General features: G+C 45.0%; 1 protein-coding gene across 2 annotated transcripts in view; it reads right to left on the reverse strand.

Moving 5' to 3' along the window:
• Positions 1 to 18995: 18995 nt before the first annotated feature.
• The window catches only part of FERMT3 (FERM domain containing kindlin 3), a 331919-nt gene continuing 325470 nt past the window's right edge, over positions 18996 to 25444 (reverse strand). For both annotated transcript variants that reach the window (XM_069645099.1, XM_069645100.1), the window contains exons 14-15: positions 20084 to 20225; positions 18996 to 19793 (exon numbers count right to left, since the gene is read on the reverse strand). In XM_069645099.1, coding sequence (XP_069501200.1) covers positions 19614 to 19793; positions 20084 to 20225 — 322 coding nt within the window. In that variant the 3' untranslated portion in view covers positions 18996 to 19613. The remainder of the gene's footprint in view (positions 19794 to 20083; positions 20226 to 25444) is intronic.

Raw genomic sequence — 25444 nt, forward strand, 5'->3', positions numbered from 1 at the left:
TTCTTGGAAATATAATAGGTTGTCCTTCACCGTAAAGTCCTTTCCCTGCAGATGCCAATTCTGTATGTCTGCTGGAGTTACCAGTAGCCTGGCTTTATCCTTAACTTCCTCTATGGATTGTGTGGCGATTACACCTAGAATTCTTTGTTCGGGAATGATAGGTACAGGTTTAGGATTGATCAAATGTTCTTCCACTCCCATCCGAGAAAGGGCATCAGCTTTACCGTTTTTTGTACCAGGTCGATAGGTAATTATGAAGTCAAACTCGGCAAAGAATAGTGCCCAACGGAGTTGCCTAGAGGATTGAGCTTTTGCGGTTTTCAAATATTGCAGGTTTCGGTGATCTGTAATCACAGTAACGGTGTGTCGGGCCCCCAGAAGATAATGCCGCCAAGCCTTAAAGTCGGACTTGATAGCTAGAAGTTCCTTATCAGTAATAGTGTAATTGATTTCAGGAGGCGAGAATTTGCGGGACCAAAATGCCACGGGATGCAACTGATTGGTTACTGGGTCCTTTTGTGATAGAACTGCCCCCATGGCAAGGCTCGAAGCATCAGTTTCAACGATGTAGGGGAGTTCTGGGCGAGGATGTTTTAAGATCGGTGCAGAGATAAATCTAGTCTTCAAATTCTGGAAAGCTTGTTCCGCCCCGGTAGACCATTCAAAACGTTTGTTTTTCTTTAACAAGGCGGTGATGGGCTGGACTATTCGAGAGAATTCGGGGATAAACCTGCGGTAAAAGTTAGCGAAGCCTAACATGCTTTGAACACCTTTTACGGAGGATGGCGATGGCCATTTGAGAATTGCATCGACCTTCTTTGAATCCATACGCACTCCGCTAGGTGATAATATGAATCCCCAGAATTCAACTTCAGTCACGTTGAAAACACATTTTTCCAACTTAGCGAAAAGTTTGTGTTGACGCAATCTCTCGAGGACCATTTTCACTTGTTTCCGATGTTCAGTTTCCGATGAAGAATAAACGAGGATGTCGTCAATGTAAACAACAACACACATATCTATGAGCTCTCTGAGGACATCGTTCATAAAATATTGAAAGGCGGCCGGGGCATTGCAAAGTCCGAAGGGCATGACCTGATATTCAAATAGCCCATACTTGGTGCGGAAGGCCGTCTTCCATTCATCGCCCTCTTTTACTCGTACCAAGTGGTAGGCTCCTCTAAGATCCAGCTTTGTATATATGCATGCTTTTCTGACTTGGTCCAGGAGTTCAGGGATCAAAGGTAACGGATATCTATTCTTAACGGTGATCTGGTTCAGGGCGCGATAATCTATACAAGTTCTAAGGTCCCCTTCTTTTTTTGGAACGAAGAACAAAGCTGAGGAAGCAGGGGACTTGGAAGGACGAATAAACCCATTCGCTAGGTATTGATCCAGGTATTGTCGGAGGTGAAGATTCTCAGGCTCGGTGAGGGCATAAATTCTACTACAAGGAGGAGTAGATCCAGGTATCAGGTCTATCTGGCAGTCATAAGACCTATGAGGAGGTAGAGAGTTAGCCTGATCCTTCCAGAAAACATCTTGGAATTCTAGGTATTCAGGAGGTAACTGAGGAGCCTCCGAGGAAATTGCTGCCAGTGCAACACCAGGTCGAGGGTGACAAGTAGAGACACATTCTGGAAACTGAACCGTTCTTGCTCGCCAATCGATCTGAGGATTGTGCTTCTCTAACCAAGGAATTCCTAGAATAATCTGGAACTGGGGGGCCTTGATCACATCGAACACGATCTTCTCATGGTGTCCATCTTGACTTACTAGCGTCACTTCTTGGGTGGTATGCGTTACTGGTCCGGAGGCTATCTCCGTACCATCCACCGTAGTAATGACGTCCTTTACAGCCTTTGGACAAAGAGTCAGATTCATCCTCAAAACCATTTCATGATCCACATAATTGCCGATGGCACCGCTGTCGACGTAAGCTTCAATCGCATGTAATCGATCCGGATGTTCAGGGCTAATGAGGACCATAGGTATCACGAAATGCGAGGTCCCGGAACTGGTTTTAACGCTCGGCAAGAGGACCTCTATTCTTGTCGGGCAAGGTCGTTTCCCTGCTCAGAGTTTGTGACCCTGGTAACTGCAGCTCCTACTGCCTTCTTGGCTGGTTTCACCGGACAGTCTCGAAGAAAGTGCCCCGAGTTTCCGCAATAGAGGCATAATTGCAGCTGTTTTCTCCTTTCCCGCTCCTTTTGTGTTAGTGGTCCTTGCAGGCCCCCTATTTGCATGGGTTCCCCGGAGTCTACTCCTTTGGTAGGAGTTGGTGGTTTGGAAAATACTCGAGCATCAAACTTGGAACGATCGGCCTTCCTGTTCTGCAGTCTGTGGTCAATTTGAACGACTAAGTCAATATAGTCCGAACAGTCTTGCGGGGGATTCACTACTTGGGCTAACACATCTTTGAGCTCTCCACGTAGACCTCTATAAAACAGCGTAATCCTTTTGTCCTCAGGCCATCGAGTTTCCACTATCAGTCTGTTGAAAGACGCAATATAAGCCAAAAGGTCTTGATTACCCTGTCGCAATGAAAGGAGCTCATTGTCCAAGGCCTGCCCCTGTGAATGTCTTGCAAACAGTTTTTCCATACTGAGCTGAAAAGCTCGAAAATCATGGAGAACCGGGTCATCTTGATTAACTAGAGGGATCGACCCGTCTGCCGCATTGCCACTAAGGTACGAAAGCACGAAAGCTACCTTAGCTTGATCAGTTGGAAAGGCTGCTGGCCGGCTTATGCTTAAGTGGCCACACTTCTTATGTGCAACCGGCACTGATTAATAAATACTGCAAACCTCTTTGGGTCACCAGAAAATCGTTCGGGCGGAGCCAGAGGTACATTCCCAGGTAGGTTGATCTGCACTGGGTTCGTAGAGGATGTTGAAGGAAGATTTGCCCCTGATGCGGGTAAAAGAGTTTGTCCGGCTTGTGACTGTAGCAATTGTCTAGCGAGATCGTCTGTTCGCTCCTTGGAAATAATCAGTTCCCTTCTTAGAGCATTCGTTTCCTGACGGGCTGCATGCACTTCTGCTCTTAGTTCCCCAAGTAACTGGGCTAGCTGGTCGGTATCCGAGGTTTCCATAGCGCCTGGGTGGGAGTTTTGCGATAGGCTTTGCGTTCTGTAACGCTCACCTGATTCCCGCAGAGGCGCCGGTCTTGACTGGGTGAATGCCGTATCTTCAAAGGTGATGTGTAACACACGGTTGGCTCTTTGGGCTGGACCTCTGTGCACTGTGTGTCTGACTCGAAGAGTAAGATGTCTTAGGTAAGTGAACGCTGAGCTCTCCATCTGCCTCGGGGCAGGGTGCCGTAACCAGTTTCTTCACTGGATAAAGGTGCAGGCCTCTTGACCTCAGAAGACTGCTGTCCGTCGTTGACTGCACGAACGGTAAGTTCTGGGCACTTCAAATGTCTTAAAAGTCTTTTGTAATGATATCTCTTGTTTTGCAGGGTTCCGGCGATGGCGGATGGCGGGCTGATGAGAGTTGAGGATCGAACCCGCGTGAGGAATAGAAGCGCCTGGAAGCACGTAAGTAAGCGCTTGTAGCCTGCTTCACGATGCGCACTAACTGTCCCCTTTTATCTTGCAGGTACAAGTTCGGAGCTTTAGAGAAGCTGAAGGGTGCTGGAATACCCACTGGATTCGGCGTGGGAAGGAGTAATGGCACGTGAGTAATAAAGTTGCCCAATGTCTTTAAACGCACCTTCTTTTGTCTTTCAGATGCGGGATGCAGCGCCGAAGGCCTCCGGAGCGTGCGAAGAGCTGGTAAGCTTTTGTCTTTCAGATGCCGGAATGCAGTGCGAAGACCTCCGGAGCATGCGAAGAGTAGGTAAGCCTTTGTCTTTCAGATGCCGGAATGCAGCGCGAGGCGTTGGTGACAGCCGATGAACCAGGTAAGAGATGCGCTGCCACTGAAGACCGTAGTGCTAACCTGTTCTTTCTTTGTCTTTACAGGTGCTGCTGAAGACTGGATTCCAGGATGGTAAGCCTTTGTTCCCTTAGGCCCAGGATCAGAAGCAGAAGACACGATGAGCGTTCTGCTGCAGAGAATGCAGAATAACGCAAAGCAAGATTCATCCATCGGGTGTGGTTTAAATAGCCTCCTGTAGTGCTTATGTGTCTCCTTCCACAGCCACGCCTAAGAAAAGAGTTCCTGCTTTCCAGAAGAGTTCCAGTGTTCTGAACCTAGGGAGTGGCTCCTGCCCCACCCAACAGGAAAAGTAGTCCCAAACAGAAGAGGATCAGGGGTTTAACTGGCAGGTAAGTAAGTAGCATGGTCTGCTGCAGGTAAGTCCACCCAAGCATTATGAGCCCGGCGCTTCCAGCGCTGGGACTGGGCATCTTTATGAGCCTGGTGCCACTGGCGCCAGGACAGGGTCCAAAAGGTCCCAATTGGGACTGGCTGGCACTCGGAACCGGGGTTATGGGTCTGCTTCCAAGGGAGTCGGGCAAGTCCTGATCTTTTGGAAGCAGAGATCATGACAGCATGCACGTTTGTGTACATGGGTCTTGAATAGTTAACCAAAAATTTCTCACACAAACAAAACATTTTTTACTCTTTTTCTCAAAATCACTCTGAGGTTGTCATGAGATGTACTATATTGGCACCCATGTCTGGAGTTCTTTTAGGTATTTGTATTACAGCAGTAAATATGTAGATACTGCACTATTACCAGGAAGCAATATCATGTGCCAATTTTATATGGACATGAAGCAATTAGAAGCTGTAGTGACCACAGCACAATTTTTCTTACGTGATCAATATTATGCCAATTAAGAGAGAAAATGCTTTCTTTTTCTTTGTTTTCCTGTCAGGTGTGTGTATAAAAGCATGTAAAAACACATAAGAGTATGTGTACGTATTATATGTTAAATATTGTTAGATACTGTGTTTTTAAAGATATTAGCAACCGAAGGAATGATGTTAAATTTATGTTTGTTTGATATATATATTTATTATATGTTTTTGTAGAATTACTGCGTACGAATATCTACCAGGGGTATAAAGGAATTACCGTTTGATTTTGAAGAAATCGTTGTCCTGAAGATGTCCCAAGATCTAAGAGTTAAAAAGGCACTGGGTATAGTGTCTAATGTATCAAAATAGGCCAAAACATGTCGACAATCTAAGATACCCATAGCAATAACCTCTGGGTTATTTTGCTTGGAAACCATGTGTTAATTAGGTTGTTTGAAACTATCTGTTTAAGTATCTGCGTTGTTTCACCCTCCCCCCCCCCTTTTTTGTCTTTCTCATTTGTTGTGACCTGTTCTGTTTTGTATGGACACCGTTTTAGTCCAGATTTTATCCCTGTTAATCATGTCAAAACAATGTAGTCCAAATATGTCTTTGATACATTTTTATATAATCTGTGATAATTAATAAAATAGTTTTTCACATAAGTTACGTTTGGGCTTTACCACACCTTTCGTTTGTAATATGGATTATTGAAACCATATTTGTCGAGTTCATAAGCATTACCACTCTAATTGCATGGTGACGTAAAGAGCGGTAATCACTCTCGCTGTTGCATGTATATTTGTTGATTTCAGTTCCCTTTGAATACTGATCCCCCATTAACAAAAAAGTGGGAACTTACCTGATTGAGGTAAAACCTCCTGTGATTCAAGGCAGCACAAAGGAGGGTGACAAGTGGACCCTCCTGATAACTCCACCCTGCTCATCATCCACTTGCCCGGTAGGCACATAGCCCCTGGAGCCACTCCCCTGGTGGTCCATAGAGTCAGGAATTTTGTAACAATTGTCCCAATTGTATATTTTGGCTTACATAGAAACCTCTTAGACATCAATGAAGCATTACCGTTAAATCAGTCTCACCCTCACTCTATCAAAGTCACATATATTTTGACTAATTATTGAGATTTCATCTACTGACCACACAATTGCAATTTTTTCTTTGAACCATCTCAAAGTTCATCAAGTGCTTATCCCAAAGTCCTCAATGCTAGCAGATATAATGCAAAGAGAGATATCTCTTGTTGTTTTCAAGTTTTGGATGAAAGTCACTCAAAAAATTCAAAATTGCTAAACAGCATAACTAGAAAAACATTGTTATGGCTTTTATAGCCCTGAGCGTCAAACTTTCAAAAATGTACATCTGTAATAAATGTTAAGGCCATTTACATAAATATTAAGTAATGTAAAGTTTCTACAACTGCAACTCAGTAACGTAAGTGGCATGTTCGTTTGACACACTCAATTCATTGTCTAACTCCCAACACTTCTCTTGTGTTAAGTTGCTTTAAGCAAAATGTTATAAATTATTTGTTTTTCACAACCAGGAAGCAACTCGATGAGGGGGCGTGTAATGTGCTCCTGAGATCACTTTAAAATACTTATATTTCACATTGTTTATTTTTTCCACCATCGTTACTTTCAATTAATATTTTGCTTCCCTGATTGACAGTTTTGTCCACTTCCCATTGCATTGTGTTCAAATAATTCTCTCGGGGGCACGACAGTCCAGTTTTGATTAGCACAACTACAATTCCTTGCATGTGTGTGATTCTGGGTCTGAATTCGATCCCTGAATGTTAACAAAATAGGTGAATACTCTGTTTTTTGCTAAATAGATAATTGAGTGAATTCTTAGTTCTTCCCTAACAAGCTGGATAGGTGTATTCATGCATAAGCCTAATGCAGGTTTCCATCGGGCACCTTCCAGCTTGTCCATCATGGCTCAGTTCCCTATAGCCCATATCTCTTCACCACAAAAAACTAAGAGATGTATTTCCAATTTGTATGCTGTCATTAAAACCCTCATACTTTTGATGAAAGACTTGCTCTTAGGGCTATCATTTTATGTCCTTCTCTATACTTACCAAAGTCTGTGGCTTTTCCAATTCTATGACAAGACAGGAGGCTCGCATTATACTTTACTCTCTTTAATTACTGCCATTCAGCAACAAAACATTTAAAACCGTAACATTATCTCTTTTTTCCCTTCCTTATGTAAAAAATACCAAATATGAGAGGTTTTTAAAGTTCTGAAGCCACTCTTCTTTTTTGCATTACCTCCCCCATGATCCTCCGGGGCTTAGTAGTCCTGACCTCTCCTGATCCATCTATCCGAGAGCAGGTCGCAGTATAAGAACCCTCCATGATAGCCCTCTGCCTCTTTCTTTTTGCTGCCATTTTGCGATAAGTACCTGTCTCTTATTTAATGATAAATTTCGGGGATTACTTCAATATTAGCAAAAATGATTATTTGTATTACACCTGTTGTCTTCTTGACTTATTTAATTTAATGAGGAATGAGTGCTTACCTCACGGGGTTTCAGCACGCGCACGCGTCTGTAAAGTATATATATTTATTGACATGCAAGCATTATCAGGTGTGTAAACTTCGGATTTTAATATAACAGGAGCGGGTGTCGGAGCCGCGAGTGAACGCTCCCGCCTTAGGCTGCTGGCCCTGCTCCGTCAGGAGACGCCGAGAGCGCGGCGGTCTCTAGGACCAAGGGGAGCGGGAGGAGATATGCTTCCCGGCATTCCCTGGGGACACCTCAACGCTCGCGCATAACGTTTCCATTACGTCGTGAAGCAGAGAGTGACAGTAAGCCTCCACAGCACGGGAATTCGGAAAAAAAAGAAAAATAAAGAAAAAGAAGAAAACAGATTTTTACCGTGCAGAGGGGAGAAGGGGATTATCCTGCTAAAGCAAGGCTGGCCCTGAGCCCGTAAGGCTTTTACTTCCACTACTTTGTACAGCCTTCCCACTCCTCAGTGCTGACAAGCTGATAGTTGGCCTTGCCAACAGCAGTGATGGCTGCATACAGAAGCCCTGGCCAAACGCCATCAACTTCTCCGGAATGGAGTGCAGAAGAATGGGAGGAGGATACCTCCCACCAGGAAGCTGATTTATCTCAGAGCTTTAAGAAAGTGCTAGGGGACTCGCTTACTCAAGCAGTCTCGCTAGGAGTACAGCCTATAACACAAAGGCTCGAAATTTTGGAGGCTATGATGGCAGAAAGGCAGAAGCAGGTAACTGCCAAGAAAAGGCGGGCAGAGAGCCCAGAAGCAGGGCCGTCAGCCAGACACCCCAAAGGGGTGTAAGGTAGCTCGGAAGAGCAAACACTCTTTGACCCCCCCCCAAGCACTAATGAAAGGGAGGAAGCTGCTCCCCAAGATGTAAGCGACCCCGTCGCTAGGCTAAAGAGAGCCTTCCTGGAGAAACAGAAAGAGAGCCAGGACAGACCCCCTACCCCAGGGGTGAATAATTTAGGGGATGACGACGAGTCTACTCACCCGACAATGAGGGGGAAGGAGACGAAGACACCTCACGACACTTCGAAGAAAATGTCAACCCTCAAGATATGGAGAACACCGCTGACATGTTCGATCCATAGACTATCATGCACCGAAAATCTTCAGAATGTGTGCCTTCACCCAGGGTGTCAGCGTACATGTCCCAGCACAAAAGAAAGCCGCTGGACAGAGAGGTGCGTTCACGCATGAGGTCAGAGTGCCCTAGGCCAGTGTTACCAGGGAAGCTGGTGGAAACTCCGGACCTAGATCCCAAGATGGTCACGTTTGTGACTAAGTCAGCGCGTGATATTAGGAAAGGAATTGACCGCGCCTGGAGAGGATGCCAGGACAAGCTGTTGGACATAGCAGGCCCACTAGCAAAAATAATGGACCTGGCCGAGAAGGCGAAGGACACCGAGATTCCGATAGACCCCCTCGCTCTAGGAAGCTGGGCCCAGAGGGCAGTGTGTCTTCTGGGAAATGCCATTCGTCAGAAAGGAGGAGAGGAGTCTTATTGAAGATTGACGAAAAATTAACCGATCTAGCCTCTTATGAGGCAGGGGAAAATGCCAAAGGCTTATTGTTTGGCAAAGCTTTTGCTTAAGAGATGGCCCAGTTTGTGGGCACATACTCTGCATTAGAGAGAGCTCAGAGCTCAATAAAGAAAATCTTCCCGGGACGTGTTTTTTCCGGGACTAGACGACACAGGGGCCGAATGTCCAGTCGCTACAACTATCAGCGTAGGCCCCAGGGACAACAAGCCCCATACTGGGAAGGGAAACCTCAAGATACCTTCTTCCCCTCTAGATCCAGATTTCTGAGAGGTCGGAGAGGGAGAGGATCTTATCGACAAACCAGTGCCGCCGCCGGTGAGTACAGCAAGCATGAGAGTAGGAGGGAGAACTTTTTGAGCGAGTGGCGAGCGTTGTCGCACGATGCATGGGTGATACAAGCAGTGGCAGGGCTGCGTCTGGAGTTTGTAGGAAAACCCATACAGCGAGTAGAACATTCCCCCATATATATGGCAAGCGAGGAGTTAGAGTTGTTGCACAACGAGCTCCTCAGTCTACTAAACAAGGGAGCTATAGAGCAAGATATGCAAGAGGAGCCAGGTTTCCTCAGCAACATGTTTCTGGTCCACAGGGGAGACAAGACTCGGCCAGTCATAAACTTGAAGAGTTTAAACGCATGGCTCGGGTACAATCATTTCAAGATGGAAGGTATTCACCTTCTGCGAGATCTCCTGCGCCAAGGAGACTACTTAGCGCGCCTGGATCTCAAGGACGCTTATCTTACAATTCCGATAGCTCAGGAATTTCGGAAGTATCTGCGCTTTCGGTGGAAAGACCAAATTTGGCATTACTCTTGTCTCCCATTTGGGTTGGCGTCCGCCCCGTGGGCCTTCTCCAAAGTGATGTAACCGGTGGCAGCCGCCATAAGAGAGAGAGGGATACGTATTATCATATACCTAGACGATATTCTCGTACTAGCCGCAGACAGAAGTACTCTCATCAAGAATGTAGAATGGATCTGCATGCTGTTGGCCTCTCTACGGTTCTTAGTAAATTGGGACAAGTCACAACTAAGGCCAGTTCAGAGACTGGAATTTCTGGGCTTCACCATAGACACAGTGAAAGCAACCCTCGAGCTCCCTCATCACAAAGTGAGAGCAATAAAGAAAGAGCTCAAAGTAGTGATAGCGAAGAAAGTTATTTCGCTTCGATGTCTAGCCAGAGTAGTGGGATTGATAGCCGCCTCGATTCAGGTGATATTTCCAGGCCCACTCCACTACCGGGCTCTTCAACGTCTCAAGATCAGGCATCTACAAGGGGGCGTAGGGTATCACCAACTGGTGACCTTGGACAGCGAAGCACTCACCGAGCTTCACTGGTGGCTTCAGAATATGGAGGCGTGGAATGGCCGAGCCATTTTCGGAGACGCGCCAGAGTTAGTTATAGAATCGGATGCAAGCAGGTCTGTCTGGGGAGCCAGATGCGAGCACGTAGAAACAGGAGGAAAATGGTCAGATCAAGAGTTGCAGCTGCACATAAATTGCCTCAAGTTGTTAGCAGGTTCATTTGCAGTGCAAGCCTTCACAAAGGGCAAAGCAAGGTGTTGTGTCCTGCTCAAGATGGACAATATCTCCGCAGTTCGCTACATAAACAAGCTGGGAGGGGCAAAGTCCAAGCTACTAGCGGAATTAGCGAAAGATTTCTGGCATTATTGCCTGGAACATCATATTGCAGTCACAGCAGAATATTTGCCAGGAGCTCTTAACGAGGTAGCGGATTGGAACTCGAGGTATCTGATAGATTCAGGCGATTGGAAACTTCACCCACGAGTTTTCGAGAAGCTGCAGAAGCGCTGGGGCCCAAAACATATAGATCTGTTTGCGTCCAGACTGAACGCTCATATGCAGACATACTTCAGTTGGAGGATAGACCCGGGAGCAGCGGGCACGGACGCATTCCTACAGACTTGGCACGGAGCGCTTCATTACGCATTCCCGCCATTTGTCATGATCAGGAGAGCGTTAGCGAAGGTTCGCAGAGATCGGGCCGAACCCGTGATGGTACTACCGCTCTGGAAATCCCAGCCCTGGTTTCCAGTAGCGATGCAACTTTCTTCGGATTTTCCGAAGATAGTTCTGCATCAGCCGAACCTTCTACTAGGACCGTCCGGCCAGAGCCATCCCCTGTTAGCAACAGGCAAGCTGCAGTTGCTGGCATGCAGGATTTCAGGAGAAAGTGGGAATTGCCAGGAATTTTGCGAATCGCTGCAGACTGCATCAAAGATTCCTGGGCGCCTTCTACCATTAGGAGCTATAGCACTGGATGGAAAGCCTGGGTGCGATGGTGCACAGACCAGTGTCTGGATCTCGTTTCAGCCCCTTTAGTGCAAGTTCTTCACTTTCTGGCGACTAAATTTCAAGAAGGGGGAGCTTTTAGAACGATAGGTGTTTATAGATCAGCGATCTCAGCGGGACACGATAAAATAGAAGGGATCGCAGTAGGTGAGCACATCGGTCCTGAGGCTTCTCAAAGGAATAAAAATAAGAAAGCCCCTAGAACCGAAGTACGCAGTCTTATGGGATGTTAGAGTAGTGTTCAAACTTTTCCTTAGATGGCCAGCGAATAAAGATCTTTCCCGCTCGCAGTTATCAGGTAAACTGGCAATGTTATTGTGCCTTACATCATGCTGCAGAGTATCGGACGTTAAGCCTTTGGAAATCGATAGAAAAATCTTCTATCCAGAAGGGGTAGCTTTTCACATAGCAAAAAGAACGAAGATTGGATCGCGAGTGATTTCATACCCTTACTTCACAGAAAATGAAAAGCTATGCGTTGCCCAGTGCATCAAGGATTACGAAATCTCCACAGAGCACCTTAGGCCGCGATGGGTTTCCCAATTGCTTGTAGCACGCAGAAAACCTTACCATGCAGTTGAAGCGGCTACTATCGCTAGATGGGTGTGCGAGGTCATGCAATGGGCTGGAATTGATCTGTCAATATTTGGGGCACATTCTACGAGGGGTGCGATGGCTTCTAAAGCATTTACAGCTGGGGTATCTCTTCAGGACATTATGAAATCGGCAGGTTGGTCCTCAGAGTCGACCTTTAAAACCTTTTACTGCAAGCCGGTCTCTAATATTACTAATGCAGTGGTGGCAAGCTTTGAACAAACATAATGCGAGCCTCCTGTCTTGTCATAGAATAAAGATTGCCCACGCTAACAGCTCTTCTTCATTCTATTAAAGACAAGGAGGCAAGCATTACATCCCACCCAAATGAAGTATTTAAAAATCTGAACCTGTATATGTATTTTTGATGCTCAGATGTTGTTGGCCCGCCCTCATGAAGTATTTTCCATTGCTCGTAGGAGAAGACCAGAAAGCGACTTGACTCCATACACAGATCAAAGATGTTAAGAAGTTTGTTCAAGGTGGTCCGGAGGACCTAGCAAGTTACTGTTGAGCAGTCAGTTCCAGTTTTCGTCCAGGGTCACTGTTTATCAAATAAAGGACAGTTTCGAGTTCAGTACACAATGGAGAGGAAAAAGAAAGAGGCAGAGGGCTATCATGGAGGGTTCTTATACTGCGACCTGCTCTCGGATAGGTGGATCAGGAGAGGTCAGGACTACTAAGCCCCGGAGGATCATGGGGGAGGTAGTGCAAAAAAGAACAGCGGCTTTAGAACTTTTAAAACCTCTCATATTTGGTATTTTTTACACAAGGAAGGAAAAAAAGAGCAAATGTTACGGTTTTAAATGTTTTGTTGAAAATGCTGAATGGCAGTAATTAAAGAGAGTAAAGCATAATGCGAGCCTCCTTGCCTTTAATAGAATGAAGACTTCCTGAGCTGTTAGCGTGGGCAATCTTTATTCATCCTGTTATTAAACATTATGTCCAGATATTTAAATTTGCTATTTACTTCAATGAGCTTAACCTCTATATACCATTTTATCTGACAATATTCTACCTGTAGAGAAACACATTTTTTTTAATAAGATTGATTTCAATTTATTTGTAGCAGAATATCTGCTTAATTTGTCCAGCTAACGCTGCAAACAAACTTTTGTTGTATCTAATAAAATAAAACCATCTGCATAGGACAGCAATGCAATGTGGACCGCCCCTATTTTTGGCGGGTATGATCTAACCGCCCTGAACACTCGTGAGGCCCGAGCACAGTGAGCATCTGCCAGGCTCAGGTTGGCATGCCGTTACCGGCCCTGTCCGGGCGCCATAATGTTAGTTATAAATATAAAGATGACAAAAGTTGTTGCTCGAGCTATAACAAGAATATAATTTAGATATTATCCTTTGGGATCCCTTCTATGTACATCAGGTGAGAGTTTTTGCTTGATTAATTTATCTCTTCTACTGCTACTGTCCTTATTCTTTAAGTCATTATTAAGGGCCAATGTTTGCTTTCCCATTGAGGGGTTATGTGAGGAGCTACTACGCTTTTTATTGCATCTGCTGTAACGATACCTGATTGCCACTGAGCAGTCCGTTTCTCTGGTATATTGTTCCTGTAGGTCACCTTTAGTTTAACGTTTTGCAAAAAAATCCCAATCATTTATAATATTTACCCACAAACAGCCATTTTCATTTGCATTTTTGCAATCCCATAGAGACAATGTAACCTCCAGACACGTGTTCTAATTCTGTGTCCTGACTATGCTCGGATAAACATCTCGTAATAAAGTCACCAGCAATTGTGGCTGGCGTGTTTGGCCATGTTAACAACCAGAATTACGAGTGTATCCTTATTTAATTCCAGACCAGTTTTGTTACTACTGTACCTGGTGGATTGTATACATGCATTGTCAGTATGTTGCATTTTAACAATTCCAAGTTACCAGCTATCGCTTATGGTTGTATGCGCAGGTATGGAACCGTTTCTCTTAATATTGTGCCTCCCTTGCGTCTACCTTTTACAGCCATTTTCGTAATAGCGGTCATCCATCTGTATAAATCTCCATAGCCATCCACGATATGTGCATTTCTTTCTCGTGCCGCTCTCTGCACGAGAAAGAATGCTCATCTTGTTATTGACTGAGAGCGTTCGGCGTCTCGGTTCCGAGGTTGACAGTTCAGATCAGTACGAAGAGGCGGCCATGGGGTCCTACGAATGCGGCATGAAAAGCCTAATTTGGAGGAGCCATTTCATTTTTTCACAAAAAGGACAGTAAAAGAAAAGAGTAAAGGCAATTTCGCCTATGTTTTCTCCTTCCTATGGCACTTTTTTGTGAAAGTTGAAAAAATTGCCTGCAGGTGAGCCAACAGCTCACACGTGCTAATGTTGGCGTCCCACCGCATGGAATTTCAATTTTTTTTTTAAAACAAAATGTGCCAGACTGCTTTATGTAGTGGAGTGTGCTGGAATAGGGTTGCCCAAAGCCCTATCAAACTATTTATTGATTTGTCTTATCACACTGTAGCAGACGTGTTAACACCAGGTGGAGAATAAAATGAGGCCAGTGTTTTCCTCTGCAAGGTGTAAAATAAAAATGACACTCTTACACAAGTTCTAGTACTAAACAGACACCAAATCAAACTCACCTTAGACATACTTTGCTCGTACAAAACACGTTCTCACAATTATAGGTTTTCCATTGAGTTGCGTGATGTGAGGTTGGCCGACCTGGTTACTACTGAGACGGCAGTGGTGGAAATGGAAAAAATGTGGTGGGGGATCCCACAAGTGCCGGGTTGGGGGAGGAGTTGGGGGGGCACAGGGGGCGTGGTCTAGAGGGGGCGGGGTTGGTAGTGGCCATCCGGTCAGATAAATACTTCAAAAAAGAAAGAAAAAAAAGCGCCCACAAAGGAAACATTGCCTTTTACCGCCGGCCAGGTCTTTAAGTGGGACGGGGCCTGACGGGGCTCAGCACTAATCTCCCCTGCCAGCCCCCGCCACTACACGAAAATTGCCGTTTACCGCGGCTTTGGCACTGGTGTGTAAAGCACAATGCTCGCTACATGTACAACTGATTCCTTTCATTTGTACATGTAGTGAGCATTGTGAATGCTGCCGTCGCGGACGTTTTTTTTTTCTTTTTCTTTTTTCCAGCGTGGTTCATGGGCTTGGGTGGCTGACTCTGGCCGGATCCCGAGATACGGCTACACATCTGGTGCCGGATCTCAGATCCGCCGAGAGCCGGCCCAATGACCAGCACTGTGAGATGGTCATTAGATGACATCTGACTCTATTACAGATGTGTGTGGAACTATTTGAATACCTCGTTCGATATACTACAGTGACTCAATATCTTTAATCTTCTGAACTATTGCTGTTAATAAAAAGAACGGCAAATAAGTCCTTTCCGTAGAGAGGGTAGGCCTGACATGCTAATTACAGTCAATGCGGTCCAACTAGTTTCTGTAGACATGCAAACCCTCCCTAAGAATTTGGATAATAAAACTCAGTGTTCTATTATCACCCCAAGGTAAATGGCTTAGTTAAACGTTTGAACAGAATCATTAAGAGCTTATACAGTTAACCCTGTTGAATACACCGATGTTAGGAAAACAAGTTGAACAAATGCTAGAAGCACATAAGAACTCTGGGCATTTATTTATTTTCTATTGCATTTATTACAGTGTGCTAAGGCCATGGGCATCTAGGTGCTAGTTACAAAGAAGGGGAAGGTTCAGCAGAAAGGAAAGGTACAAAAGTTAGTGGGAAAGTTGGGTGTTGAGATTTTTTCTGAACGAGAAGTAGGAGGGGTCAGCGTGCAGATGAAGTGACAAATTGTTCCAAAGTGCTGCAGCGCAGGCTGAGAAGCTGGACCCTTTGGCTTTCTCGTGACTCGTGGGATGGTGAGGCAGTGGCTGTGTGTAAATCGCAGTGGTCTTGCTGGAGTGTCTGTTTAGTCATTGGGACAAGTATGAGGGTGCATTGTTCGAGATGCACCAGTGGGAAATTAGAGTACTTTGAATATGATTCTTTCCCTCCTGGGAAGCCAGTGGGCAGCTCTGCTGGCGTCAGAGATATGGTTGAACTTTTTGAAGTCCACGGCAGCACGGATGGCATTGTTCTGTAGTAAAATTTGAAGTTTTATTAGGTTTTTTTCGGTGGTGCCACAGAGAAGAGCGTTACAGTAGTCTAGTTTTGAGTGGATAAGATCTTGGGTGATAAGGAGGCGATTCAGAGGAAAAGAGAGGTTTACTCGCCTGGATAAGTTTGGTGGCATAGGCAGAGGTGGGGACAATGTGGTTGACATGCCTCGACATATTGAGGGTTGCGTCAAGGTATACCCCCGGTGTTTTGACAGCTGGTGCGACAGGAATGATATGACCATCTATGGTGAAGAATTTGTAGGCATTGTCAAGTTTGGCGAGGCGGGCAGCGATTCCACCGAGGAGGAGCTCCGTTTAATCAACGTTTTATTGTCATTGTGGGCCTCCTTTTCATTTGAGGAGAAGGAGGAACGTCAGATCTTTGAGGAACCTTTAGGAATAAGTGACATTTTAAATTCTTTGGTTTGCACTAACAACGGTACAGTCTCTTGTGTATGGTACCTTCCCCTTGTTTGCCTTTGCAGTATGTACATATGTGTTGCAGGTTCCTTACATGTAAAAGAGAATAAATAATAGGCAGTGGAAAGTGTATGGGCTAATTTCTGTGATACTTTAGTGAATACATTTACTCTGGACGCAACCTCTGTATTTGTACTTCAATTACAGTACAGCTGGGCCAACTGTGCTCTTGCACAGACTAAATGTGGGGCAGCATCCCCATGTATGGATCTGCCGTTTTATACTTATTGACTTGTGCATCAGGGATTGGGAACAATTTTATCAGGACACTACTGCACTTAGTACGTTTCGTGTCGAAGGCAGAGAATCTTGTTCTATGCTTCCATCTGCGTTATCCAGAAAAACTGATTTGACCAGAGTCTTGCACGTGGGAATACAACCCAGAACAGTAGAATGGCTCACCAGATTGGTTCAACAACCCGGTGACAACCCTGACTGCATTCCGAATGATGCGTGGTGCATTTTACTTTGGACACACCTGTTTTTTCACAAAAGAGAACGTTTTTCAACTTCCACATAATACTTAACTCCTGACCTGTGTTAATCAGTGTTTTCTACCTGAAGCTTTCCGGCTCCCTGATTTACTGTCACTGATGGTAAAGTCATAGTCCATTAACTGTGTTGCATAATTTTAAAACAGATCTTTCCAATACTATTTATTTAAGGTTACCAGCTCGCTAGCATCTGGCCACTTACCACTTAATTATTTTTCTGTAATGATTTGAAGGCTGAAAGAGTGTATAGCTCATTAGTAGAATTGTCTCTGAAGACTGGGGCTTCTGGATATTGAAGGGTATTGGGATGTTCTTGTGATGCATTTTCAAGCATTGTGCAACATTCTGGGTGTCAATTTCGTACCAGTGTAGAAACCATACATACAATATTTTACGCCTGATTATTACTCAGAGTGCCATTTTAATATGCAGCTTAGGCACAGATCAAAATGTACGATTCTGCCAGCTCCCTTTTTTTGATATATACGGAGGTGCGATAGATTGCTACGGAATAAGAATGTTTTTTGTAATTAATGAAACGGCAGTTTCAACAGGAATCTATATAAAGGCCCCCCACTACCATGCACAGACATGGGGGGAGGTATTAATGATCAATTTTGTTATTGGTGTAATCGGAGCATGTAAACCCAGGGTCGCCCGGATTTTCATGTTACACTTATGATCATTGGCAAACAGGATCAAAATTGCACGGACCTGACGGCATGCACACAAGTGCACTTGTATACAATCCCCTCTGTGCAAAGTCCAGAGCCCAGCAAAATGTGGCAAATAGAAACCTTGGGAGTTTGAGGCAAGGTGTTAATGGTCATTTTAGGGCTGGGTGATTTTTCCCAAAATGGCTAACGGTGTGATGGCCATGGATCAAGCCCATTGCTAACTGCGGGGAATCACCTGTGACGATCTTCTGTGCCTTCACCTACATTTTATGCAGATAACAAGGGGGTCCTGGGAGACTCTCTGCCAGACATGAGTCCTGGTTACAAGAGCCTTACCCAGAGTCTTTAGATCACTATCTTTCACAGAGAATAAATATCCCAAACATATCAGTCTTTGTTCTGCCCTAGGACAGTCCGGCACCGAAATGCTAGGCAATTCTCCTCTGAACAGAAGTACCAACAGCAACCCCAGACACGTGTTTCGGTCTGGTTGAACCTCATCAGTAGGGTGTAGCTGTGCCTCTCTAAGAATAGTGCCTCAGATTCCAACATCAGGGATAATGACTTTAACAGTGCTTCCTTGGCATAATCACACATTCCAACTAGTATTCATTGCCAGGTAAAGTGCTGCCCTACAGCTAATGAATGCTGCAATGATTGTCTCCTGGATACTTATATGCTTACAGTGACCCGCTTTATCAAATCCAGCCTCCAGAATTTAACATTTCATCATTGTTAGTTTCCCGGAGTCCTGCTGACCAGGGAACCCAAACTCCGATCTCCTACAAGACGGCAAACAGTACTAACACCAAGCCTCGAACCCAGCTATCTTTTGGCCTGAAAGCACTTGCGACATTCGTAAAACAAACATGGAGGACCACAAGTTGTATCATCATATTTACTTTTTTTTAACTCCTAACATAAACTGATCATCATGTTTTTGGGAAGAAGATATGTTCATGTTTAGAAATATAGGAGTAGTTGGAGACCCTTCACAATCGCGCTGTGTACTCAAAGGTGCTTGGATCAATTTCTAATTTATATTGATGAGTCACAAACCCGGTCGAGTATGTTTTCACAGGTGTATTTGTTAGTGTAGCCGACACATGTTTCGACTCTCAAGGGTCTTTCTCAAGGCAGAGTATAGTGGTTTACTGGAAATCCAATTGAGAATTCAAAGGAGCAGCCCCATGCATATGTACGGTGGAAGATCATAGTTTTAGACTGACTCCAGTGCAGCCGCCAATAAGTCCTTAATCGGCACCCTTCAGAAACCATCTCCTTTATCTATGGATCTTCCACCGTACGTATGCATGGGGCTGCTCCCCTAAATTCTCAATTGTATTTCCAATAAACCGCTATACCCTGCCTTGAGAAATACACCTGAGGGACGAAACGCATGTCGACTACACTAATAAATACACCTGTGAAACCATACTCAACTGAGTTTGTGACTCGCCAATATAAATTAGAAATTGATCCAAGCGCCTTTGAGTAAACAGTGCGATTGTGAAGGGTCTCCAGCTACTCCTTTATGTCTAACTTTCAGGACAGTGGGTCACTGTCCTAAGAGACACAGGCACACGCATCAGCGTATGCCCCAAATCACCAACCAGGCATTGGAGTCCCACACGTCTAGTACTCCGAATCCTTACTCATGTTCATGTTTAGATTCCCTTGCCACTCAGGAGAATCGGAGCTACTGTGCACTCTTTCGTTATCACATTGTAAGAAATCCAAAGTCTATTCATTCAAGAAGGAACAACAAAGCTATGCCTCACTCCTTCTCCTCCCACCCTCACAGATAGTGGGATTGGTTTACATATCCAAAAACAGTATCTTCTTCTGGGCTTGTCTTTACAGTCATCAGTATTGGCCATGGTTTAACACAATGGCCTGCATCTACACCATCCAGTTAAGTACCCTTTATACATATCTGAGAAAATCAGAGCAAATTCAAATAATAAAAAAATGAAAACACATTGTAATACTGCCTTACAGTAACTGGTGAGGGATATTCACAAGGTAGGAAGGTCTCAGCTGGACTCAAACATTACAATAAATGGAAGAGGAAGATGCTTTGGAAGAGAGGGGGATATGTTGATGGGTAGGGGTTTCAGAGGGCTTCGTGGCCGCCAGTCAGTTTGTGGAACAGTTCTTCATTTAGAGACTCATTCTGATCCTTGGACCGGGTGGACATGAAGATATAGCCACCAATGTATTCATGGACTATCTTGCAGTTGGCTGAGATGCAGCTGAAGGCCACGTTGATGTGTTCATCAAACTCGATAGCCACCTGAAGAATGGATAAGGAAGATACAGCCTCTGTCAAACAAGACTTCTTCGGTGATAATAGCAAGTAAATTGTGGGTGATACATGTATTGTTTTAAAGTAAAACTGTATCATACCCAAACCCATAGGCACAAACACACACAAACACAAAATGTGGGTTTCATACAAATGATCTCTCAAAAAGCTTTACAAATATAGAGATAGGCTTAGCTTCTTTCAAACACAGTGTCCCCCTGAATGTTTTATAGACCCCGAGAACACAGGGTAACCTCCTTTCTGCCCGAGTCTCTCACCTGACGTATGTCCCAGTTCACATTCCACTGGCGCATGTTGCTGTAGCGCCAGGTTTTCACAACATCACCCACGCTGAGGTCAATGCGGATAATGCGATTGTTGGCAATACCCAGAATCTCATCCTTCCGGCAACCTTTGAACCTGTATCACCAAGAAAGCAGGGTCAAGGAACAAAATCTCTATAAGGTGGCACGTAAGTGGTTAAGGGACCATCAGATCAATATACACTGCTTGTAAGATGAGGCCAGGGTCTGGACAGTGTCTTAAGATGAGAGACCTGGTGTCTCAAATAACCATTTCCTGTGTCCCACTACTATGCCCCTTGCTCACTCAACTTGAAGCTGTGCACTGCACTTCTCTTATTTTGGATATGTGAGTATAGTGTGAAGTTCCTTCATCAAGTGCTTTGGGGTTTATTATGTTCACTTGACCACACTGAACACGGTTCATGGTTGACAAATGAAGTTTTAGTATGGGCTGATGGCCTCACCAGTCTAGGAATATGATGCTAGTATGTAAACATGTCCCTGCCAGTGCAGCATTCATGCATTATTATGTACACCTGGCCCGCTAGTCCAGGAATAAGCTCCTTGTATGTAAACATGACTGCACTAGTTGAGGATTTGGGTGGTAGCATGTGTTGATGTTCTGATCAATATAGAATTGTGGTGCATGAAGATATCATTAACAGTGTAGGATTGAGGCACTAATATGAAACATGACCTCTCCAGTCTAAGTTTAAAAAGTTAGTGTGCACAAAAGCCTCATCAGTGCAGGATTCAGCTGTTAGTATGTACACTTTTCTTAACCAGTCGGCAGGCACTAGACTGTAAACATGGATTTGACAGACTTGGGATTCAATTAATTTAATCTTTTTTTATCTACATAATTCTTTTGCTAAAGTGCTTTACAAAGACGATGCAACAACCTTACAATCCATGACAGGAACATAAAAATAACAGAGAATAACATTATGTTCAGAACCAAAGAGATCAGTGAAGGCAAAAGGAATATAGTTTGGCAAACGTCAACAAGAGTAGGAGAATCTTGCACCAACACAGGTAGACACGGAAACAGAATTCAACAAAGGAAAGGGGTGACAAGGCCAGCTAGACTTGAGTGGCAGAATGAAAAAGCTTAGAGGAACTGTAATGACGTCCTATTTATGAGGCTCGGAAGTTGGAAGAGAGGGACACAGGGACCGGAGGAGGCTGCGGCTACGTTATGCCAATCCAAGAGTTGGTTTACGGAGAATAACCAAGAGTCTCTCCCCCCAGCCCTAGGCTTGATATTGCCATCCCCATTTACCATGAGAAGAAATGAGTACTGTCTTTAAATAGTGATTCCAGCACACATGAAAGTGGTTCACGATTGGGGCCCATGAAAAGGAGAAATTCAGAGAAAGAAATTACATGAACGAGCCTGTACTCGGTGGAGCAGGCTGGGAGTGCCAGGTTACCCAACACGCACAACACAGCAGCGGCTGCCAAAGTTGCAAACACTTGACACAGGAGGTAAGATCACACACACAGGATAGAGTGAAATCTGATGTAATTTGGAAGCTGTCCTGACAGGGCCACCTGATTCCGGAATGGAGGTCCCACTGTATAAAACTTCGGCCCACTGAGCCATAGACAGCCCACGGATCCTCTGCATCATACGAGGTGGGGCAGAGCACGAACACATCCCACCAATGCCCAAAACCAAGCAATGAGCCTGCATAGGTCTCCCTGCTTAATCCATCCTCGTGACAACTACACAGGGGGTCAGAGAATAAAAATGGGTGGGCGTTTGGCAAGAGTGAGTTGTTTTTTAGATGAGCTGACAGAGCAAAGGGGGAGCTGGAGCAGGAGCAAGAGCAAGCAAGACAAAGAAGGCAAGAAAAGGTGAGCAGGAGGAAGGAGACAAGAAGTGCAAAGGGAGGTGTTGGAGGTGGGAAAGACCAGAAGGACACATGAAGACTGCAAGAGTAGGGAAAGGAAGTAGTTGGAGGAGGGCAAGCAGGCAGAAGAAGGGAGAAGGCAAGCAGAGGAAAGGAGAGGAGATGGAGAAGTGGCCAAAATCCACCAGAACCAGGAGCTAGGCAACAAAAGGTGGTAATGGAGAGTGAGGCCCCGAGAGAAAGGGGGGTGCAAAGAGGTAGAATTGGAAACCAGTGGGGCTCAAGTTGGGAGGCACCAAGGTCTCAAGGCTAAGATATTTAAAAGTCTTGACCTCGGTAAGAGACTGATAGGGAAAATGCCTACAGAAACTGGTAGATGAAAGATTTAACTCAAGCTACCCATGATCCATAATCTGGATCTGGTGGGCTGTCATGCCAACCAAGGAAACTAAAACAGATTTGCCAAGCAATCATGGGCCAATTGGTCCACAAAGTGTCTGTACCAGAAGAACTCCTGGAAATATCAAAGCCAAGAAGACCAACAGAAAGCTTAAGCCGGGTAGGCTGCTTGAGAACGTACGCCAAAAGGGTTTCCAAGACATCTGAGCCCAGGGTATGGAAAGCTTGCGCAAGCTGAGCCTGTGATGGACCCCGCTAGACTGAGCTCTTTTCAGATAACCTAACCAGTGATCAGCTCAGCACATGAGACATCACCCTTGCTGGGCTGGCCTGTAATGATGATTGTTAATGATGATCATCATAAAATTAACCCAGGGTAGACATGGAAGAATTAGACTATCATTTGCAGCCAAACATGCACAACAACATGCACAACCCAGGGTGTAGAGGGGCAAACATTCTCCAGAGACTGTGTTTGCTTGAGAGTCTCTGACACCAAGACCCAGAGAGCTCTAATACACTTCATATTACTTGGGGGCCCAGGGAACATGACCCTAGAAACTTGGAATACTTTGTTTCACTTGTGGGATAAATCTATTCTGACTACAATCTGTTGCAGGATTTTGGATTCTGGGAACAGCCCTTGTAGAAACTGATACTAAGCCGTACAACCATTCCCTGAACATGATTTAGTTCCCCTTGCATCCTCACTCTGTGGTACAAATTTAGAATAATTTAAGCTACTTCAAAATGAAGAAGAATATTTTACAAGATGGCGGCCCGCATCCACATCTGAGGAGTGCCTGCTCTCGTGGTCTATGATTGGCTGCTGCCACTCACTTAACTGGCCTATCCATAAGCCGGCAGGCTTGCCGGCCCCTTTCAAAGGCCCATTCCTAAGGCCTGTGTCTTCTACAGGTACACCCCACATGGTCGCCTGTGATGTTGTGTGTCCCCCCCATGGTCGCCTGTGATGATGTGTGTGCCCTCCACCCCCCACAAACCCCCCATGGTCGCATGTGATGTTGTGTGTGCCCCCAAACCCCTTTTCTTACCCCTGATGCCCGCCCCTTCCCTCTTCCCACTCTTCCAAGCCTGATAGTGCCCCTAACTATTTCTGCATGTGTTTGCTGATGCCTCTTTGTAACATGGGGTAGGCACCATGTATTTGCCCTTTGATAGACTTTTGCATCTGTGTGATGCTGCTTCCCTGCAAAATGGGATAGGCACCATGTATTTGCCCATTGCTGGACTATCACATTTGTGTGTTGATGCTGCCCCTGACAACAGGGGGTAGGCACCATGCATCTGCCCACCGATTTTGACGTTGCATCTGTGTGCTGCTGCCACCCAGCAACTTGGGTTAGGCACCTTGGATTTGCCCTTTGCTAGACTTTTGCATCTGTGTGCTGCTGCCGGCCTGTAACATGGGGTAGGCACCATGTATTTGCCCTTTGCTAGACTTTGTATCTGTGTGCTGCTGCCGCTCTGCAACATGGGGTTGGCACCATGTATTTGCCCATGGACTATCATATTTGTGTGTACATGCAGCTCCTAACAACATGGGGTTTGCACCATGCATCTGCCCACCTATTGTAACGTTTGCATCTGTGTGCTGCTGCCGCCCTGCAACTTGGTGTAGGCACCATAGATCTGCTCTTTGCTGGACTTTTGCATCTGTGTGCTGCTACCGCCCTGCAACATGGGTTAGGCACCATGTATTTGCCCATTGATGGACTTTTCACATTTGTGTGCTATTGCCACCATGCAACATGGGATGTGATCACCTTGTGCCTCTCTTCGCACTTTGCATATGATGTATTACTTTGGACGTTACACAATGTTGTAATTTACCTCTTACGCTTCTTTTTATGTAACCTGAAGCACTGAAACTAATCTGTAAGTTTACGTGCCTAGATACCGTAGGGTTTTGTGTGCTATACAAATAACCAAACAAACAAAAGATATTGTTGAACTGATGCTGGCAGGTGTTACTAACAGTAGAGATATGGGCTGAAATACTGAAAGATGAGTGCAAGGAGGCTCCAAGATACAGGCAGAATGAGAAAGAAGAGGCAGGAAACAAAAAAGATGCATGGATAGAGTGAAAAAAAATCATTTCAATCTCTGTTCTGAGAATGTTCAGACATTAACAAGAGGAGAGACGTTTAAAATAGTCTTGTGCAATGAGTGAAAGAAATAGTAACAAATCATAAGCATATCATTTCACATGCCAGACCAAATTAAGTGATAATAGAGAAAAGAGGAGTAGCATATGTGGAAAAGGGAACATGCCCAAGCGCACATCCTCAGCTGATACTAGTAGAAAGAGGATAAGGAGTGGCGATATATCCATCCAAAGACACTTGACTAATTAATATTGTGGTGTTAGCAAGTATATATATATTGTGCGTGCGTGCGTGCGGGGGCGCGCGCAGCAACGGCCCTTTTCTCCATGTATACCTGAAGGTGCACTTCATACCAAAGACTAAATATTTTGTACCTTGGTTTAACCAAAGTTTAATTCCACTAGAATTGTACTTATTCTGAGGTGATGAAAGTTAATTCTTTCAGATTACAATCCAAGGCCCCTGCTGGGGCAAAACCTAACGGGGGCTCATAGCAAGGTTATTCCAGATCCTGATAAAGGAGCCTTCCCCAGATACCACCTGGAGCTGTCTCTGAGGTGCTGAGTCTAAACAATACGTCGTATAATCACCAGAAGTGTTCAAGGATCTCAAGCTTAAATCCAGCACTGGTATAAATCACAGGGCACAGTGAACCTGGCTTTTTAGCCAATTTCGACCATTAATGTATTAGATTTGTGAGGACAAAGAATATTTGCCTAATCAAAGCTGAACAGCATTAGAGAATCAGGCCCTTCTATGCACCAGCGTCACTGGCTCTCACAAATCTTAAATGTGTTGATGAGTCCTGTTCCCCCGTTTCAAGAAGCAGTGCACTGAACCTGGACTTACAAGTTAAAGACGGCCTCCTCTTTGATCCGATTCAATCCAATTCTTTAGAGTTGGTGCTGTCCTGGGCATGTCACTCACAAAGGCTTTCTCTGTGAGGCAGA

This window comes from Ambystoma mexicanum, chromosome 2p (genome assembly GCF_040938575.1).
Source record: "Ambystoma mexicanum isolate Mex_15411 chromosome 2p, UKY_AmexF1_1, whole genome shotgun sequence".
Classification (NCBI taxonomy): domain Eukaryota; kingdom Metazoa; phylum Chordata; class Amphibia; order Caudata; family Ambystomatidae; genus Ambystoma; species Ambystoma mexicanum.